Source organism: Oncorhynchus masou, chromosome 2 (assembly GCF_036934945.1).
Source record: "Oncorhynchus masou masou isolate Uvic2021 chromosome 2, UVic_Omas_1.1, whole genome shotgun sequence".
Classification (NCBI taxonomy): Eukaryota; Metazoa; Chordata; class Actinopteri; order Salmoniformes; family Salmonidae; genus Oncorhynchus; species Oncorhynchus masou.
Genome location: NC_088213.1, coordinates 32377344 through 32399188, shown reverse-complemented (window position 1 = coordinate 32399188; position 21845 = coordinate 32377344). Strand labels below are relative to the sequence as shown.

At 44.4% G+C, this 21845-nt stretch overlaps 1 protein-coding gene and 1 non-coding gene across 11 annotated transcripts in view; both read right to left on the bottom strand.

Moving 5' to 3' along the window:
• Nucleotides 1-1250: 1250 nt before the first annotated feature.
• LOC135558948 (transcription factor 12-like) overlaps nucleotides 1251-21845 on the bottom strand; it is a 103355-nt gene continuing 82760 nt past the window's right edge. For 6 of the 10 annotated variants that reach the window (XM_064993233.1, XM_064993206.1, XM_064993214.1 and 3 more), the window contains 13 exons: nucleotides 19975-20074; nucleotides 19102-19241; nucleotides 18381-18525; nucleotides 18189-18259; nucleotides 14159-14303; nucleotides 10643-10719; nucleotides 9375-9446; nucleotides 8637-8822; nucleotides 5354-5483; nucleotides 5038-5203; nucleotides 4630-4865; nucleotides 4378-4534; nucleotides 1251-4217 (listed from right to left, as the gene is read on the bottom strand). In XM_064993233.1, the coding sequence (XP_064849305.1) occupies nucleotides 4389-4534; nucleotides 4630-4865; nucleotides 5038-5203; nucleotides 5354-5483; nucleotides 8637-8822; nucleotides 9375-9446; nucleotides 10643-10719; nucleotides 14159-14303; nucleotides 18189-18259; nucleotides 18381-18525; nucleotides 19102-19241; nucleotides 19975-20074 (1614 nt within the window). In that variant the 3' untranslated portion in view covers nucleotides 1251-4217; nucleotides 4378-4388. The remainder of the gene's footprint in view (nucleotides 4218-4377; nucleotides 4535-4629; nucleotides 4866-5037; nucleotides 5204-5353; nucleotides 5484-8636; nucleotides 8823-9374; nucleotides 9447-10642; nucleotides 10720-14158; nucleotides 14304-18188; nucleotides 18260-18380; nucleotides 18526-19101; nucleotides 19242-19974; nucleotides 20075-21845) is intronic. The other 4 variants (XM_064993250.1, XM_064993273.1, XM_064993243.1 and 1 more) reach the window with 3 other exon arrangements.
• Nucleotides 13585-13667, bottom strand: LOC135506456 (small nucleolar RNA SNORD35). Its single transcript, XR_010450503.1, has one exon. It is a non-coding gene; the product is annotated as a small nucleolar RNA SNORD35 (small nucleolar RNA).

Below are 21845 nucleotides of genomic sequence, written 5' to 3'. Positions count from 1 at the left end.
TAGAGTGCGCTGTCTGACCCTGGCTGAGGGAAACTGGAGGCATTCTAGAAAGACAATGGAACACAATGGCTATACAGTCAGGTCACAGTCAAGTTGGACTCTTGTGATGGTGTGGCTGATGTTTTTATGTAACATCTTTCTATGTAAGAGGGGAAATTGTCCGTTGCGAAAGCAATCTGGGTTGAGAAAAGAAAATGTACGGAGCTATAGATACTTAATAATAAAAGATGAGTGTTGACAGATCATTCTGTGGGAAGGAACAATCAACAAACACAGACCCGACAGAAATACAGACAGACCTAGAGACAGAGATAGGCTTGGGATCCACTGCGTGGCAGTAGGCCCTCTGGTTTGGCTCCAGAGATATGAGCCAAGACTCATCTGTCAGCAGGCCCACCATGGCTCACTCACAGGCAGCCAGACCCACAGGAAGTCAGCCTTCAAACAAGGTGGTCCCACTCTTATATAAAACATGCCCATGACTCTAGGTGACCGCAAATAAACACCCCCGGACATGATAAAAGCAGGAAGGAATAAATACACCCACGCACACAGGCAGACACACACAATCACACACACACACACACACACACTACAGGGGAAGTGGGGATATACGTAACTTTTGATTCCAGATTAAATGCTGTTTTAAAAGATGACAGTCATAATTCACAGTGCATAACTTAAGCGATCCACAGACTTTACAGCAGTCCGCATCTTCTCTTGTCTGTCACCTCTGTCAGTGCTCTGAACTTGGATCTGGCCTGTCAGGATACCATGAGGAATTGTCTCACAATCTCACATACAAAAGGATAATGCTCTGCAGATGTGGTGGGTCACTGAGACAACTTCTGGGATTTAAATCTGTTTTATAATTGGACAAAGAGGGCTGACTGATGTCACAGCACAATTATGTGCAGATGACTTCCTAGTTAGGAGTGGACAGCCAACACTATGCTTCTGCAAATGTCCATGCAAATATCCTCATGTTTGCATGTCTACCACTGACCTGCATGCCTGTTGACATTCTGTTGAAATGCAATGGGCTCCTTTTAAGATCTTATTTGTGAATGACAAGTGTGGCATTTTTATTTTATTTCATACATGTGAACAACGCACACAGCAGCTGAATTTATTATTTTGTGATGCCTTAATACTTAATACAAAAGTTATACCCTCTCAAAGTTATTATGTAAGTGAGCATAAAATGAAATTCAAAAAGAAAACAGCATTTTGAAAAATGAGACTAAATGTATGCTGCTATCACACTTTATTAAAAATAGAAACATATATTCAATACAGTCTACAATGGTCCACTGATATTGTTTTAAAAATTAGTAACATACTATAAAACACACTCTTGCACAGAGTTCCTCATTTGGCCTAGATCCACTGTAGAAAAGTCTTCTGAGGGGGAAAACCTGGGAAGGGTTGTTGAGTCAGTAGCTCACTTTAGTGAACACATCATGGGACTGTACTTGTATTGAGCTCAACCAAATGCACCACCAGCACGTCATTTCATAAAACAGTCACACAATTCTAAATTGAATGGAAATAACTGAAAAATGAAAGGTGGAGAAACAGAAAATAAAGATGACGTCCAAAGAACGAAATAAATCCACAATTGTGTTAAAAAAAGATGGCACATTTATTGCTACATAAATGTTATTTACATGCTGTGTTTTCTGTTACAGAGACAGATAGTTACATTTTTTGTTGCTGGTTTTTGATGTGCATCAACAATACCTAGACTTTTTGGACACAAGTACATATCTTTTATCCACCAACAATAGAGACTGAAGATCACACCTTCATGAAATTTGAGCTTGTACAATACCTCAATGCACTAGACTGCCAGCTACAATCCTACTATGTTTTCGGATGCTATTTGTACGTTTCGGTTAATAATGGACAGGTTATGGATAACCGTGCATTTTACTATCTAATATAGTAAAATAAAGTAAGAAACTTTTTACTCAAAACTTTTGATTAAAAAAATCTAGAAAGAGTAATATTTAGAATTCAAGAAATGTTCTTACAATATTATTGTATAAAAGACTAACTACAGTGAAAAATAAGCCAAATGTTTTTTTTAAATCTTATTTTTGTTATTTTTTCATATATTATACGAGGAAAATCATCTGGGAATACAGAAAAGTCTAACATAGGAGCAAAGAGACAGACAGCAGAACATTAGAAAATTACGGGGGAAATGAGAGAGCAGGCAGTGACATACATTATAGCCTCAATCAGAGTCTGCCAGCAACATGAATACAAGCTCATGAATACTGAAATGATGAACAAGGCCACATGCAGTCAGAGAAAACACGACAATACGTTTCCAAGTTTATCACAAAAAGAAAATGATTGTAAAATCAAAAATATTTTTTATAAACTCCTTGGGGTGGTTTTCAATGGCATCCTTCATTCTATGACTTTATTTTCACAGAATAGGCTACTTGTCTCTGGATGTGGCAGCCTTGTTTTAAAGGTGGATAATAATGGAAGACAGTATACAAGGAAACAAATGGAATAAAAACCAGGAGTTAAGACCAAAATACTTTTTTTAAAGAAAGTAAAGCATGCAAACAGATAAAAAATGTAAGTGGTGACCATTGTTCTTCATCCTGAAACATAAAAAAAAATCTGCTCAAAACTGCATTTGTTCATCATTGTACTATACCTATCTGAATGACCAGCTGTTTGTGATGTTTAACAGCATGTGAACTCTTAAAGCTCCCCCTTCCCATCCCTTCACCAGTAACTTCACTGCTTGGATCAAAACAAAGCCATTCTAAATAACTTCAAACTGCTCTCTGCTATTTCACCCTTGACATCATATTCCTTACTATGAAGCCTAGAGAAATGATTTGTATACGTTTACAAATAAAGATATAACTTTTGATTACTTTGAATGTTTTTTTAAACTTTTTTTCTTTAGTTATGTTTAACAGAAAAAAAATTATGTGAAAAGTTAATTCAGGCCAGGTGATATTGTGGTCGTCGTTTTGATTAAACTTTTTCACTAAGCAATCTTTGATAAAACAGCGCTAGGCGTTTACAAAGAGCATGACCATGGCTGTTCAACTAACCAGAGACCATACTGTAATATAGAAAACAAGCTGCAATATCAGAAATATGTCATTGTTTACATTTAACACTATATGGCAAAGGAATGAAAAGGCAGTGAAGTCCCTTTTCCTTTAGTTAAGACACTAAGAAATATGCAGGGAATGCTAAGGTTTTTAAATGGTTTGCTTTCTGTATTTGAACTGCTCACTACTGAGAATAAACACCTTATAAGTCTTTAGTTGACCTTTCAGGAAAACTAGAGTTTGCCATTCTTCTGTCACCTGTGACACAGAGTTTATAGTGTTCAGGCTAGTGTATGTGTGGAACACTATTTAGCTGGGCTCATACCCACCACTCATGTCTAATCCTCTAATTATGTCAGTAACATGAAGACTGAGCTATACCAAACGGACACATGAGCAGGTCGTTTTGGTTTAAACATGCTGTTCATTGCAGCATGAATAAAATATAAATATAAATAATATATGTTATTTTTTTCAATGGGATGCTTAAGTCTTTTGGTACTCAATACTGCTAATTGATTTTTAGTTGGGCCCTAAAGATCACTTTAAATTGCAGAATATATTAATTTGTATCTTTCTCAGGAGCCTGAGTATCTTAATCTTAGCTCAGGTGCCCGAGACTGGCGAGGGAGAAGGGCTGGGCCATACTAGTGACACTGGCAAACTGTAGATCAACTGAAAAGCCACAGGCTTCTTAAAGCATATTCATAACTTTCCCTTTAGACGTAGACTTTACAGCTCAGTAACATAATAAATAGAAAAAATAATACAAAAAAACCAACATAATTGCTGTTACAATGCATTCGTCAATTCAGTTTAGGCACAAGGCAAACTTCCACATGGGAGGATGGAGGAGATCGCGACAGTCTCTGATTGTTCAGATGCGACACGCTGCTTGCAGACAGTGATATGTGCTGAAGTTCTCTCGTGGGCAGAAATGTGTTGGATGTCATCACAGGGACCTGGACATTGGGCTTTTCTTCAATCTAAGGATTGCGTTAGTCTGGGGTTTAGCTTCAAGTGGTCTGTCGCCTCCAATTTGTGTCACAAACTGTGAGTCCTGTCTGCCATTGGGAAGCAAGGGCACCATCTCTATCTTACAGAATTGATCTGGATCATTTTGATCTGAAGGGGCAAAAACAGGAATAACTCAGTCACAGATGTCCAACAGTAAAGAAAATATGTTGTTTCACAAAGTAAGTAATATAGTATCTCATCACAACTATGACTGACAGAGTGAGAGTGTCTGGATGGTGCTCCATGGAGATGTATTACTGTACTGTACCTGTGTGCTCCTCAGAGTCGGCCCATGGGGTTGGATGTGTCGGTCAGGCCGGGGTGGACCCCATGGTGGGCCTGCTGGTCCCCAGAGATCCCATGGCCAGACACCTTCTCCTCTTCCCTCCTCTTAAGGCAGGCTGCTTTGGGGTTCAGATTCCGCTCTGCGTGTATAGAAACAGATTTACTTGTGTTATTACTCTTCATAAGAGGTGTTATAACTCTTGTGTGTTACATGTGAGAGTGTAGGAATGCTGACCTCTGACTTGTTGCTCCAGGCTCAGTATGACTGCCACGGCCTGGTGCAGGATGAGCAGCTTGGTCTGGGGCTTCTCGCTCTTCAGGTGCAGCTGAACCATGCGGCCCAGCTCCTTGAAAGCCTCGTTGATGTCTCGCACCCTCAGGCGTTCGCGGGCGTTGTTGGCCATCCTCCTCTCGCGCTCCCGCTCAGCCTTCTGCTCTGGGTTCAGGTTGTCATCATCCTCATTGATGCTGCTGCAGAGGAAGAGAGGCCCAGAGGTGCAACAGTAAGACTGAGGCTGATTGTTTTTGGTTATTCACATGTGGAGATCGGACTCCAGGGAAGTTTAGGGACATTCTAAGGGCACTGCATGTTTTAGACAGAAGGTCATAAAGATTCATGTTTGTGGTTGTTAGGTTTATTTACCTTGTCCGTGTGCCTCCTCTGGGAGTCTTGATGTCCCTCTTGTCGCTTTCGTCTCCAGAGCCGAGGTCGTCGGAGGAGTGGCCATCATGCATGTCGTCTCTGTCCTGGTTCTCTACCTTCAGCTCCAGGGCTGCAGCCACCTGACCAGCCAGACCTGCAGCCAGACCTGCAACACGCAGACATAAAAGTAAAGAGTCAGTCCAAATGGAATCTCCGATCATTTACAGCCAACAGACATTTCACATGTAGTTATTTTCGGTGTGTAGTGCAGAGATGGGATGGTCATGGGTGAAGTTGGGAGTGTGTCATGTCATACCTCTGAAGGTTTCCACTTGGTGGTTGAGTTCAGCGGTGGACATGCTGGACATGTTGGACATGGAGCCCACGCTGGGCGGGCCTCCGTGACTGTTGATCAAACTGCCAGCCTCATCCCGGTGAGAACCACCCTGTCAGAACACACAGAGACAGAGACAGAGAGAGAGGAGAGGAGAGGGCGAGAGAGGAGAGAGAGAGAGGAGAGAGAGAGAGAGAGAGAGAGAGAGAGAGAGAGAGAGAGGAGAGGAGAGGGCGAGAGAGGAGAGTGAGAGAGGAGAAAGAGAGAGAGAGAGAGAGAGAGAGAGAGAGGAGAGGGGCGAGAGAGAGGAGAAGAGAGAGAGAGAGAGAGAGAGAGAGAGAGAGAGAGAGAGAGAGAGAGAGAGAGAGAGAGGGAGAGAGAGGAGAGTGAGAGAGGAGAAAGAGAGAGAGAGAGAGAGAGAGAGAGAGAGAGAGAGAATCAGAGTCAGTGGGAAACAGTACACGTTCAGCTGTGTGGAAAGGTTCTGGTCTGAATGAGCCAGGTACATTCAGGAAAGGAATGATTTCTATTCAACCAGAGTGAATGCTTTTATGACTCAGATATCTCACACTTGAAAAGCAGAGAGAGAGAGAAAGAGAACTTTGTTGTTCAACTTCACTTTAGACTGACCTTCATAAACGGAATGCTGTTGCTGTCTGTTCAAAAAATTAAATAACAACCTTCGGAGCTTTGAGGGAGATTTTGTAGTCTACAAGCCGATGATGAGAACCTTGGTGGAAAATTGTCCATTGAAAACGCTTGTAAAAATACATGTTTGACTTGGATTTCTAAACACTTGTCATGAAAAATTGAACACAATACCTGACCTTTCTGGTGAGCTAAACAATCATATTTCCTCATATTAAAAGCAGGATCTACAGGTGGAACTGCAGTACAGGAGTCCGTTTCTGAGAACTAATGATAGTTCTCAAGTCCCTCAGTTCTGACACTGGGGGGTGCTTTGGTGCTGTACTTCACCATAACAAAATGCATAATTCATATTCAGGATAAGGGAAATACAAAACACACATTTTTATTGCTGTATAATCTCTCCATAATAATCAATGCAGTATGTGATGGTAAACCTATCCCCTTCTCTCTCTTCTTTCTGTTTTCATTTCTATTGCTTTTCTCTCTTGGGTTAGCCACGGTCATTATGTTCTGAGGGTTCTTCCTCCTCTTCTAGATATATCTATCTCTGATCTATTTGGTAGCAATATAAGGCAAAACCCACTCCAAAGACAGACCATTTCTTTATTTTCCCTCCATATTGGTTGTGAAACAGAGTCCTCCCATCATGCTGCATCACCATCGCTGTGCTCGCTGGGGTTACCACATGTTCCCCACTCAGCTATCTGGTTCTCTTCTGGGAACTAGGGGAGGAGGAGGAGAAACCAGTACGGGGGTATCTTCCCCTTTTCTTATGGAATGTGATCCCAAGTCATTTTTGGCCTACGTTAACCCCGCTGCCCCCAAACCCTCCCCCTCCTCCTCACTACGCTAATCTCTTGCAGCGCTCTCAACAGGTGTCCAAACAAGTCTTTGTCTGGAGGAGGAGGAGGGGCGCGGGGGTTCTGGCGAGGGAAGAACGCTGCCATTTTCCTGGCTGGGCCTGATTACCATACAGCTGAGAACCTCTATTTGGGTGGAGACTGTGGCCTCAGGCGCGCGCTTCTAACCATTCAGATTTGTTGAGTTGGTTAAAAAGAGGCGGTGAAAGAGTGAAAAGGCCTGTCCTGAGTAAACGGCTGTGGCTGTGCCATGCTGAGGTGGCTGAGCTCTGTCTGAGCAGCAGTCTGAGGGGACCCTCTCTCTCTACCACAGAGGAGGCTCTGTGTTCATGCAGACACAGCTAGTCCTCTTTTAGTCTCACAGCCCACCAACACTATCACTATAGTCCCTCAACACTCTGTAACGAGCACACCAAACTGAACTGCACCATGGGAAAACCACTAAAAAGCACTTTCAGTCACAGACCAGTAAATACTATCCGGAGAGTTCCAAGGACCACAACATCAAAATGGCCATGACTGAAAACACATGGTGCGCTGGGACATTTTCTTCCTTCTACAGAGAGTAACAAACCAGAAATACTAGCCCCTGTATTTAAATTATTCTGGGCAAAAGGGACACAGGCTGCAAGCTTGCATGCTGCGAAGGCTGTGAAAGGCTGTAAACTTGTCTGTAAAGTGGCACTGGTTTTAGTTTTGGCAGTACAGATACAGAAGCACCAACTCCAATAACAGTTAGGGAAGCAGTAGTACGGCAGAAACACAGAACACATCCGAAAATTGGATATGATTGTTACCATAGGCCAGGGATCAAATGCCTCCCAATTTTCTTGTGGGTTTGTTGGCCCTGATTACCATGTGAGTAATTCAAGGACTAGTCTCACAGATGCTACTACTCAGCAAGAATGTTTACTAATCAGCCAGTGGTAGGGGGACAGGTTCCTGTGAGGAGCTGGGACTGAGGTTGAGGTCTGGACAGTAAATGATGAGGTAAGGAAATGCTGAGCATGTTTCAGTCCTCGGCATCCTCCCCTCCTCCATCACATCCCCTGAATGCCTCCCTCCATTTTCTTAGAAAAGGGAGTTTAATCCAAGAGGATCTTAATCCAACCCTCCACCCACGTACGCCAGGACTGATTCAGAAAACTCAGGAAAAATATGGCCTAAATTATTTCCCATCACCTAGGGATTAGTGTAGAACTGTCTCCCTCTGTTGAAACTTCCACTACAGATGTGCTCAAATCCCTCTCCTCTCCGATATGAAATAGTTCAGATGGAGGATGGGCAAACACATTATGCTCTGCACCGAGACCTGCATACCCCCGTTCCCCAGGAGCCACCTCATAGGAGTGCAACTGACAAACACTTTCCAGACCAAAGCAGAACTTCACTCCGTTTTGCCTGGTTTTCTCATTCAAACCTGTATATGAGCTCTTTCTTAAGGAGAGTAAGCCTTCAGGCCAACCATTACACATATGGAAAGTATTTGAGTTTAAATTAAACTGCTCTCTGTGGAAAAAGGCAGAGTTTTTGCACATGGCTGTGGACTCATTCTGAACAGGTGGCCAAGGCTTGTTTATTAGCCTATTTGGAGAAACGCAACGCAAAAGCACATATGCCTACCCTCAATCCAAAAAACAGACTTTCTTTTAAGTATTCAAAGTCAATTCTTTAAGTTGCAAAAAACATGAAACATAATATCCTTAACATCTAAAACACTCAAGATCTTTTTCTTCTGCAAAGTTAATTCATACCATTGCTGCTGTCCGACTAGCAACCAATCCGGCGCCAGGGAAGTTTGCTCCGAGGGCTGCTATTGGCCCGTTCTGTCCCAGCAGGCTGTGTATGTCGCTGGGCAGACTGGTGGTGGAGCCCACGGCATGGTTCCGCAGGACGAGGATGGCATCATCCAGTCTGTCCAGGCGATCCTCCATCCGAGACTGGGAGGACCGAGAGAGAAGAGGGGAGGGGAGGGGAGAGGGGGGCGAAGAACAGGAGAGAAGGACAGAGCAGCTTAATATAAGCACATTAGGACAAAAAAATGGAGGACATTGTGATTTTATGGCGTGATCTTGGAGTGAAAAAACACCACAGGGATAACAAAAGCATAAAAGAAAGACACGCAAAAACAGATGTAGATAAGCCATTTCAACCTGAGGAGGGGCACAAGGGATGCATGTGTTCATAACAGACAAGCATCCTCATTTGTATCTATAGAAACTGATGAACGGGCTGGCACACCACTCATTTGGAGCACCATGACTATTCATTTGGTATTAAAGCGTCTTATGCTCCTAAGCTGATTACTGCAAGCTGAAATGTCAGTATATAAATAATAAACAACAATAAAAAGCATGGCAACAAAACATTTGAAACTCCAATTAAATGGAACGGAACGGAGGCCAAGCTGGTGAAAGAAAGAAAAACAACTAAGGATGTGCAAAGGTGTCAAACACTGATGGGTAAAGTCTCCATCTAAAGGACAGGAGTACCTCGCATACATCCTTTAAGAATGACATGGCATCCTGGAGATGCTCATGAAGCTGCTGATGGACTCGAGTTTTCTGCCAAAATCAGATAGAACAGGAAAGCATGTGAGCACAAATAAACATTAGTAGAAGAGCCAGAGATAGTATAGACTGAGATAGAAGGACGGAGATAGTGTAGGCTGAGATAGAAGGACAGAGATAGTATAGACTGAGATAGAAGGGCAAAGATAGTGTAGACTGAGATAGAAGGACGGAGATAGTGTAGACTGAGATAGAAGGACGGAGATAGTGTAGGCTGAGATAGAAGGACAGAGATAGTATAGACTGGGATAGAAGGGCAAAGATAGTGTAGACTGAGATAGAAGGACAGAGATAGTGTAGACTAAAATAGAACGGTAGAGATAGTGTAGACTGAGATAGAAGTGCAGAGATAGTGTAGACTGAGATATAAGACAGAGATAGTGTAGACTGAGATATAAGGACAGAGATAGTGTAGACTGAGATATAAGGACAGAGATAGTGTAGACAGATATAAGGACAGAGATAGTGTAGACTGAGATATAAGGACAGAGATAGTGTAGACTGAGATAGAAGGACAGAGATAGTGTAGACTGAGATAGAAGGACAGAGATAGTGTAGACTGAGATAGAAGGACGGAGAAAGAGGAGTCAGACAGAGACAGATATATAGTAACTAATCACTGTGACAGGCAGCATCAAAACTGTGGTCCTGTGTAGATAATAACTCCTGACCCCTCGTCCTCTCCTGCCACTCGTCCCATCCCTCCCACACATTTGCCGTTCACACTGATCATAGGTTTGGTCGCTTCACAAAAATCCCATTGTAGGTGGCATTCAAATATAGTGAGTAAATATTTATCCCCACAGCCGATGGTGTGAATGTGTGATGTGGGCGTCAGGTGGTGTGGGGTGAAAACTGATCCCAAGTCATGTTTCTGGTCCGCATACGGACAGGCAGCTAGCGCAGGAATCCTGGAGCAGTGGTGGTTCAGTCAATGCAACAGCTGCCAGGCTCCCCAGCCCCCCCAACCCCACCCTGGTCCACGAAGTAGGGGACAGATGGCAGGAGACACGCCCCAAGGGACGGTTATTGTTCAGCACCCCCGGACCCCCCCCCCACCGACATTTGTCAGCCAAGAATCTTCATGTAATGCTATCCCTGCCCTCCGTGAGAGAACCCATCTACTGTGTGCGTGTCCATTAAAAAGTGCTCAGGGTGTGGGGGAAGGGAAGAGAGGCAGGGAGACTTACCAGTGAGTGCAGGGAGTTCTCATAGTTGGGCGAGGAGGAGCTCTGCCCAGCTGCACCACGGGACCATTGGTTGGTACCTGAGAGAGACAGAGCGGGAGAGCCACAGTTAAACACCTGACATGGCTGATTCAGACATCCCAACATGGCCAATGATTAGAGACCTGCATCCTGCTCCACTCTACAGGGGCTGACTGACACACAGCACATCCACATCCTGTCTGGTCTCTTGTTGTTATGCTGTGAGAGGTATTTTCATCATTGGGGTTCAGCTGCATCATTTCCTGGTGACTGGGCTGCATCCTGCATCATGAGCCAGGGCCGTGGGTGGACGGCCCCAACATACACCAGCACACTGGGACACACTGGGACATGGCCTACATGTACATCCGCTCATTAATGAGCTAATAGCCCAGGGAACAAAGTGAACAGTGATAAGAGGCCCGGCTGGGACCGAGGCTGTCTTCCACTGACACTGACAGAGTGATTCTTCCACGACAAAAGGACTCCCTTACTCCATCCAATGAGCCAGAAAGTTCCAGAAGGCTCTAGCAAGGCTGCACTCATGGGTGCTCCTCTTGTCCGCTGATCTAAGCCCAATGTGATTGGCTGACAAGCTTCCAGGGGTCACGACACAAATATCATCTGACCAATCACATGCCAAGCTGAGGTATAGTGTAACAGCTCCATGGCTTGCCAAAACATGCAGACCAAGAGAGACTCAGAGACTTGACCTGAATTAACTTTCCATTCTGAGATTCTAGAGACAACCAAGAGACAGGGCAATAGTCCAAACAAATGGTGGAAACATCAAATGAAGGAATTCCATTCTATCCCAGACTGGGTGATCTCTAGAGCACATAAAGCAGAGGAGATCACAATGTGTGGGAATGGTTACAAATCAGCACATGAAATGTGCAATTGCACATACAAAACAAGTGTGAAACTAAAATAGTGTGAAACTAAAATAATCTGCTAATCAAATTGAGGTCTGACGCAACAAAATATATTTTTCTTTGACTCTTTATCTTAGCCAATATTGTCTGAAATATTCCAACTAACAAACAACAGTGCACCAGGAGGTAATGCATTACACCAAGCCTGTTGTGTGCACATGAGAACAGTTCAAGTCTCCTTAATCGATTGTGACAACGAGGAAACCTCCCAGGTTATTTATACTGGGCTGTGTTAGTGAGCCAGCCCCAGCTATGGGCCCTCACTATACCCTCTGGTCTCCATTACTGTAGCAGCAGACCAACACCCAGCCCATGTACTGTAGCTCTCTAGTACTCTACAGATGGAGACATTGTTTAGCTTACCTCTCATTCTCTCATTTAGGCTGTTTGTCAAAACCAACAGCAGGCACCATTTTCTCCCTGTTCTCCTCTAAAATGGTATTTCAGTATTTGAGAGAGAAAGATCGGAGATCACTAGCTAACGTTAGCTTGTTTCTGACGAACACTAGGATTACATCTCCACTTGACCTGGGGGAACTGTTTAGGATTTTCCATTGATTCATCGTCAGCAGTGTAAACTAAGCATTAGTCCTCTTCTGAGAGAAAGTCTCTCCACACAAAGGTCCTGGAAAAGCCAGGCTTTAATTAAGAGGCTATTAAAAGTAACTTTGGAACAGGGATTGAGGGAGCCTCTCTGCTCAACCTCAGTGTTTCCCTGGCGCGAACCAAACAGGAAGTACTCATAACTAAGCCTCCCTGGGCCTCTGGTCCCCATGTGGAGGAGAGGGCTAATTGAACACACCAGCAAGAGTTGAGTTGAGCAGCACCAGGGTGTATATCTGTTCCTGCCTGGTTGGGTTATGAAAGTAGCTAATCCTAATGAACAGATGGAGCAATTTGTGGTTAATCTGAACATCATGCCAAATCATGCCCCAACTGACCTCTGTAATGCCCCCTACTCTAATTAACAAACTTCAAACAAATAAATGGATATTAGATCGCAAAACATGAAACAAGAAATACATTTTCAATCATCCCAGTTGCCCTTTTAAGCTACATTAACTTTAGTTTTTATGGAGGCGTTCTATTAAACTAATGGAAACAGATTTGGAAATGGATAAGTTATGACTTTTGGGAAGGGTTTTGGACAAAGGCAGATGTTTATTCATATGGAAAGTCATGGATGCGGAGGATTTGTTTTGCATTTGTAAATTGAACAGAAACTGTAGATTCACTGAGGATGATTATAAAGAGAAACTCTGTTTCACATTGTAACAAAAGTTGGTGCCCTTGGTATCATGTTGTCTCATTATTTGTATAACAAAGCATTCCACACCCACATAGCTGGAGTTCTCAATCTCCAGGTGATAGGAACTTCACTGATAAAATCTAAATGGTTGTTGGCATTCTACCTCCTCTGTCCTCCCAAGTAGGGCATGCTGCCCTGAGGCCTGGCTGGCTGAGGTGTAAAGAGGGTGCGTGAGGGGGTCGGCATCCCTCTGTGTGAAGCCCATATAGTCCTCCTCATCAGCTGAGTCACTGTCGCTCCTCGGGCAGATAAATGAGGCCCTTTGCAGGCCGGTCGATCCATGGGGAGAACAGCTGTCCACAGACCAGAGCAACAGCTGAGGACAAGGGGGCATACGTGGAGACAGCTGTCGCCACTACATCACCACACACGGCACAACTGCCCACTAAAACAACACGCTGGGCTTTCCCTCTCTTTCTCTCTCTCTCTCCCTCCCCTCTCTATCTCTCCTCTGCCAGAGTGTCTCTCACAATTATTAAATGTCCCCTGCACATTGCTCTGCTACTTATGGACCCAGTTTCAGGGAAATTGATTATCTGAATGATCTGGTTGGTTATCTGGTAGAATGAATACAGTGACTGAGAGGAGAGGATGTCAAACTCTAAGTTAGTCTTTTAGTTCTTTTCACCAACCGAAGAGAGCTGACTCCTTATCACTATGTAGCTAGGGGTTGTCTGGCGTAAACTGCATCAGCTGTCGCCGTGAGGCAATGTCGTCAAAGTCACAGAGACTGAAGACCATCGTGAGATAAACATCACTTGAAGACCATCGTGACATAAACATCACTTGAAGACCATCGTGAGACAAACATCACTTGAAGACCATCATGAGACAAACATCACTTGAAGACCATTTGTGAGATAATCATCACTTGAAGACCATTGTGAGATAAACATCACTTGAAGACCGTTGTGAGATAAACATCACTTGAAGACCATTGTGAGATAAGCATCACTTGAAGACCATTGTGAGATAAACATCACTTGAAGACCATTGTGAGATAAACATCACTTGAAGACCATTGTGAGATAAACATCACTTGAAGACCATTGTGAGATAAACATCACTTGAAGACCATCGTGAGATAAACATCACTTGCAGTGTTCACCTACAGCACTAAGACAGAGCCATATGGAGGAAGCAGTGTGAATGCTCTGAGGAAACAATAACCCACATCTCTCCATGGCATTGGGACTAGTTTAGGCTGGTATAATGCTATAGTGCAGTAGATCAGAGTGTAGACTGATGTTCTACCTGCCCTTCCAGAGGGGGCGCCGGTGGTCACCACTGTACCTGCTGAGGCAGCAGCACCTGCTGTGCAAGTCAGGGGCGACGGAGATCCTACAGGGGTGGAGGGGTTGGATGGAAAACTACTGCTGGTGTGGTCAGGTGAGTAAATCTGTGGAGAGAGAGGGGAGAGAGAGAGGGGAAGGGGGAGAGGAACAGAGGGAAAGAGAGTGAGGGGGATGACAGAAGGAGGGAGAAAGAGAGAGATCCGTCAGTATGGTAGAACATGCAGCTCTTTAAAATCACAACCTATCGTTTCCCCATACTTTTTATAGCCTGTGTCACCATCCTTCAGCGGGCGCACGGCCGAAATTGGCTCATCAATTCTGGGGATTTTCCAACCAGGGAGCCCATAAAAATGTTCAGAGGATACATATGGGTCTTTAACGGTGAGCAGTGGCTTCAGTGAAAGCAAAAAAAAGGGTACCGCAAACCATATTCACTGCGACACCTGAAGGCTCTGACCAGTCAGGTGCCCTCCTCCAACTCTGATTAGTGTTGTTTTACTTAGATCTCCCCCACTGGCCACAACATAGATAATATCATACAAATACTGTATCTACAGTAATATGGCTGATACACTATTAGAGGAGAAAGTCAACGTCTTTACTTTGGGGGGGAAACAGGAACAAAGCGGTTGAAATCCTTTAAAGCTGAAGTGGACTAAAATCTGCCCTAAATCCCATTAATATCTTTCTAACATGCTGCTATATAACTCCAGTATAAACCCAGGGTGGAGCCATAGACAGGGAGAGATACAAAGGCCAGCATTAATCCCCCTATATTGATGGAGCGGAGGGGTTATCCTGAATGAGCTGCACCACCGCACCTCTCCATACTAGACCACGCCCTGAACTGGCAGAAGACCTCTGTTACCATAGCGTAGCATGTACAGCCTTCCACTGTGTTTGTGGGGAATGTTAAGCTTGGGTCAATGAGGTTTTTAGGGCAACATGACAATAAGAGCGAGAGAGAATGGGAGAGAGAGAGAGAGAGAGAGAGAGAGAGAGAGAGAGAGAGAGAGAGAGAGAGAATGGGAGAGAGAGAGAGAGAGAGAGAGAGAGAGAGAGAGAGAGCGAGAGAGAGATAGCAAGAGAAAGAGATAGAGAGAGGGAAAGAGAGAGAGAAAAAGAATGAGAAAGAGAGAGGATGATGTGATTCTGAAGCACACAGATTACATCTCTAAAACTTTCACAGGGATTTCATTTGTTTAGAGAAATGATGGATTAAAGCAGACAACACATCCCTGATTTGTTCCCTTTAAGAGGATAGTTTGTGCCATAATGGAAAGTGTCTCCCAGTAAACCAGGGTATTAGAGGTTTGATTCCCATTAATTAGCAGAGGCAGTAGATCCAGAAGGATTTCCCTGCAAGTAAACATCACATCCTACTCATAGGACACCGTTTAACTTCAGTAAACACAATGGAATGCCGTTATTAATAATCTTCTCTTTTAAGCTTGATCACCAAGCTTTTGTGTTTCAATCAACTTTTGGAAGTCCAAATGGTTTGGCTTATTGCATGTCACTCCGTGTACCAAATGTTTTTCCCTGTGGGGATTTATACCCACTTCTTCTTCTCTATTCTTTTAAAATCACATTTCTCAGTCAAAAGCATTTGTCACTGTTCATCTTTACCCTGAGACACTCAATCCTGTTGAGAAGTAATGACCATCAACTGTGATCACAAGTGTATGTCTCAAATCAATGGGACTCAAAACGAATTAGCCAATATCTCTTCTCTTTCTAAAGCGGGCCGTCTATAGCCGTGACTCCTGACCCTGCAATATACAACGGGCCATTCTTCTGGTCCCGGGCTACTTCTGCTGTATTCAAACTGCAACACGACTCATTTTACCAACAACAAATGAGGCTCCGCCTCCTCATCGGTCACGCTCCCCCGGGCAGCGGGGGCCAATAAGCACGGCCCGTTTAAAAGGCCGGAGAACAAAAGGCCCACAAAGGGCGGCCCGCAGAGTTGAGCCACAGCAGTTAGGAACCCCCTTCGCTCCCCCTGGCCTCCCCACCCCTCGTCTCACCCAGCCCAACAGTGTCCATTTCACTGCAGCTTTGTCATGCTAATAGAATTGAGTCTACGAATACAAAAATACTTAATTTGTGATTATCATACACCCTCACACACACTTTTCTCTTTCGGGTGCGCACCACTAAGCCATAGCACTTCCCAAATGTAAACCCATTACGCTTTTACACATCCTACTTCTCTCACTTTTTACTAGGAATAAAAGCTATGGTGGGTTTCATTTCTCTGAGGTGAGATACACTATATGGCCAAAATTATGTGGACACCCCGACAAATTAGTGGATTCGGCTATTTCAGCCTCACCCGTTTCTGACAGGTGTATAAAATCAAGCACACAGCCATGCAATCTTAATAGACAAACATTGGCAGTAGAAAGTCCTTACTGATGAGCTCAGTGACTTTCAACGTGGCACAGTCATAGGATGCCACCTTTCCAACAAGTCAGTTTGTAAAATGTCTGCCCTGCAAGAACTGCCGCAGTCAACTGTAAGTGCTGTTATTGTGAAGTGGAAAAGTCTAGGAGCAACAACGGTTCAGCCGCGAAATGCTAGGTCACACAAGCTCACAGAACGGGATCGTCGAGTGCTGAAGTGCGAAGTGCGTAAAAATAATTTGTCCTCGGTTGCAACACTCACTACCGAGTTCCAAATTGCCTCTGGAAGCAACATCAGCACAAGAACTGTTCATCGGGAGCTTCATGAAATGGGTTTCCATGGACGAGCAGCAGCACACAAACCTAAAATCACCATGCACAATGACAAGTGTCGCCTGGAGTGGTGTAAAGCTTTCCACCATTGGACTCTGGAGTAGTGAGAACTCTGGAGTGATGAATCCTGCTTCACCATCTGGCAGTCCAACAGACTAATCAGTTTGGCGGATGCTAGGAGAACGCTACCTGCCCCAATGCATAGTGCCAACTGTAAAGTTTGGTGGAGGAGGAATAATGATCTGGGTCTGTTTTTCGTGGTTCGGGTTAGGCCCCTCAGTTCCAGTGAAGAGAAATCTTAACACTACAGCGTACAATGACATTCTAAACGATTCTGTGTTTCCAACTTTGTGGCAGCAAAGGGGGGACCTACTCCATATTAATGCTCATGATTTTGGAATGAGATGTTCGACGAGCAGGTGTCCACATACTTTTGGTAATGTAGTGTATATTAGGCCGGGTTACAGATGAGTTCTGGGAGTTATTAAAATGAGAAATAATCAGTAAGAGGAGAGACAGAAGAGCTCTCTGTTAGGTTCTGTGGCTGTTGAAACCAAGAGGGCTCTAACTGGATGGAGGACACATTCATCCTCAGTCGCACAAAGGTTTATGAGTTACTGTGTGTCAAACGTGCAGGGAGACATGATCAAAAATGGAACAAATACCAAGGTTGGATTATTTAAACTGGTGAGGGTTTTTTTAAACATTTTTTTTTTACAATTTCCTTCTTGTATACTCAGAGATTAAGTCTATAATTATCCAGGCTTAGGCATGAAAACAACTGCAAACACATCCCTCTGGGCTTATTTAATCAGCATTCACTATAGCACTTAATACCCATCGTGACCACCGAGGTCACTTCCTTTACAGACTGAAGAGAGCCATTAATATAATGCACCATCTCAGTTTAACACAGAAATAAACAATATATTTGATATTAAAGTGAGTGGAGAAGGTGCTGTAGTCAAGAACACAGGATTCACACCCAGAGAGGGGACCAACCTAGAGGGGATATCCACAGAGGATTCCTAACCATCCATGTAAGCCTAACGCCTCAATCAAACTGCCATTCAGAGGGAGAGAGTGCAATTTTAAGTGCTGCATGGATTGTGCCTCCATTTACAAGTAAACCAATAGGGCTTTACTCCCAACAAACAACCTCTGTGGATTTGTAACATGGTTTCTATCTAAATTTCTTTTGAGGCTTTCCCATTTCCCCGGAGGAGAACAGGGGTGGGCTGTACTCACCGAAGCCAAGGCTTTGCCCAGTGCATCTCCAGTCTGCTGGCTTCCAGAGGCGTTCCCCCGATTTGCAGCAACTACAGAAACAAGGAGAAGACATTTATAACACAGAGCATAGATTAAAGAAGAGAACATCATTGTAGGAATTTATCTCGCCTATTCATATTTAAGAGTAGATCAACCAAATATTCGCCGTACCCATGACCCCATCGGTGGTGTTGACAGGCGGGTTGTGTGTTGGGTTAACGAATGGTGAAGTGCTGGCATTGCTGCGGTGGAAGCTGGACATTGGAGGAAGACTGGCATGGATGTCTGTTGGCGACACAGAGTGTGGAGGGTAATTCTGAAAGAGAAAGAGGACAAAATACGTGTTCATCAGGACAAAGCAATATTGTGTGTGCCTACACTTGTTCAGTGGTAAGAATAGCATTGTGGGTGGTGAAAAAATATCACTTGATAAAAGAGAGGTTATATGAATGTGGAGCCCAGACAGACAGAGGGCTTTGGTTGGACAGCAGCTGCAGGCTCCCTGTGAGTCCCAGTGAGACACAGTGGGCAGACAGAGCAGATGAAACACTGATAGAGGAGGTCAGCCGTGTCTTACACAGATACTGCCCAGACAGCAACATCACTACGGGCTCAGCAGAGAGGAGGGGATGTGCTCTGATGGGGCAGAACAGGACATGGAGGCTGAATACGCATCAGTCACAGTGTTTCCCCTAGCTGGACTTTTTCTGTAGGCAGGGTGGGCAATATTGCACACCACAAATATTCAATTGAAACCAATGCAAGCCAAATGTTTTATGAGAATGGGGCAATAGAGCGTAACAGGGAGGAGGTAGACTGTCTAAGAATAGGAAGGGGAGACATTGAGACATCACTTACAGTATGTGCGTACATCACTAGCTGGGTTGCTTACCTGGCGGTCATGTGAGTGCATGTTGACGTAATTTCCTGACTGCGGCATGTGAGATGAAGATGCTCCCAGCATTCCTCCATAACTAGGCTGGTTGATCCCATTGGAGGAATTCCACGGATCAGAAGAGTTGTGGGACCCATCTAATGACAACAAACAAGAGTTGAGTTGAAATGGATCTGTTTTGAGTTTCATCCCTATTCTTTACAGTATAACGACTAATGTAACAAAAGGATCATCCAATTGAAGAGATATCCTGGATTTGATTCCAGAAGGGAGCAAAGATGTTTTAATGGCTTTAGTTTAATAACCAAAGTCAAGTTTACATAAAATTCAATATGCCTGAACCGCCGTGAAGCAAACCCCAACAGCAAACCACAACACACAGCTTGATTATGAGAGCCCAGAGAGACCTTTCCACAGAGGGCAGTCACCCTCCTCTCTGCTGAGTCGCTGGATCACACAAGGGGGTTGTTCACTCTCCCAGTCTGGTCTTTGGACTGAAACACAAGCCCTGTCCTGGACACAGCTGAGATAACACTAAGCCTCCCTTGGCTAACAGAAACCAACCCGATCCCTTCAAAGACAGGCGACTCTGAGACCAGGCTCAGTGAAATATTGTCTACCAGAAGAAAGAAATGGCTAAATCGAGTTGAACATTTGAAACTGTTTAGCAACATCAGAGAGAGTGACTACAGAGAGAGTAACTGAGTGTGATGTTAGGATGTTTGTCCAGAAATATTTTCTCATGGGTCCACTGTCCATCAAGAGGCAGGAGAAGAAATGGATAAAGACAGCGCATCAGATTGCACAAACAGATGACACTGGCTTCTTTAGACTCCATGACAGAGACTGTCTTAAGTCAGAATCACTTACCAAAGAAAGTGGTTGCAAACATACTGCTGGGGGGTTTGGGAGATGAGTAGGAGGGAGAATCTCTGTTGAAGTCTTCTGTGTTGGGAGACGGGGCATACACCTGCCAAAACAAAACAGACATTATTAACATGAATAACAACAGCAGGTGCATAGGGCAGTCTAGCATTTTGTCAAAGTCATTATCCTCTAAGATGTAACTTGTGACTGTTCTCTGTATGTGGCAGGAGCATAATGATGATGATTTGGTTGAGTTATTAGGATGATGTTGAAGAGGAACAATTCTAATGCCCCACCACCCTGCCTGGTGGGTTGATCACAATCTAAAGCCAGTGCATTAAGGACGGCTTCATTAACCATCATTAGATGCAAACGAGTACCTTCGCCTAAATTTGTCCCTATTCCTCACACGACTGTCATTTGTAAAGTAGCTTTGTATGTTGAAGCCAGATTCATGTCTACTTTAATGAATGTAGTGAACGAACTGAGCTGTGTCAGTTTAAGAAGCCAGTGGTGTGGCAGCTGGGCTCATTTGGAAGGCTCGTGGAGGGAGGACTGGATTATCAGGGGGTGTTTGCATTTCAGATTGTCTCAGCTCTTAATGGAACTATAATGACACCAGCACACACACTTTCATATAAACACTGCAAATTGCAGCTCGCCAAAGAAACAGAAATCAAATCAGAAAATCAAATATGGGGCCTGTGCTTTTCTTCATTTTGCTACCTGGCTGTGAGCTGGCGAGGGATCGAGGGAGGGGATGAGCGGTGAGGCACAGAGGGCTGTTGTGCAGCTGTGGCTGTGCCAGGCTGGGTGGGAGGATCAAAGGGTCGTGAGGCCAAACATTAGTGATGTGGTCTCTGACTTCATCCACTCCAGATGGAGGGAGAGAGAGACAGTGAACTCACCACGCCACAAAGAGGGCCGGTCCCTCAACCTTAACACCATCACCATGCAGCACAAATCACTACCAGACCTGCCACCCAGCCCTCCCCCCACCCATCCTCTAGTCACCAGCAACATAAATCATTTTTTTAATGACCTAATGGCATCCTCATCTGTTTGTGTGAACAGAGCCCTTCAAGAACTTCAAAGTTTGCTTCCTAAAGCAACAAGATGTGTCAGTGGGCTTGGAGAGAATGTTTTGCTGTCCTACTGAAGAATAATAATCTTATTTATGAGACACAACCTCAACTTCATTCGTCATCACTTTACTACGTACGTCAAGAGAAAGACACGCACATACACACTCACACACGTGAACGACATATCAGTCAGTCAGCTTAGCCAACACTCAGGGCCACGGGGTCTTGCTGAGCAAGCAGTGTGTGTGAGCATGTGATTAGCTGTGTGTGTAACTCCAGCACCCTGTGTACATGTCGTTTAGCAGGGAGGGGAGGGGATCTCTTGGCTCCTCTGGCTCGCACATGTGACCCAGGGTGTGGGGACTCCCGTGGTGATTCCAGGTTAGCCTCACACAGGAGCCCTGGCTTTGTCCCAGTCTGAGCCTCAATGGGCAGCATATGGCGGTGGATGATGCTAATTGTTCTCTTCACACTGGGCTAGCCAGTCAAGACATTAATAAAACACCCAAACACCGGGCGACCTCATTCCCCTAGCCTCTGGAGGAGAGGGCCCGCCTGGGCTTCCTTTTACTACCACATGAATTAAAGAGACATCACTCAGAGCCCGGGCCAGCAGGACCAGCACAGTTGTTGGAGTTTGGTTGTTTAGTTTCTGTATATTTTCCGCATCACGTTTAATTTAAGAATATCTGTAGCCATCATAATCAGCAATCATTAATTCAGGGTTTGTGGTTCATACACTGAGGTTACTCATGTTTGACTTAATATCAACAAGCATCAGATTTCACT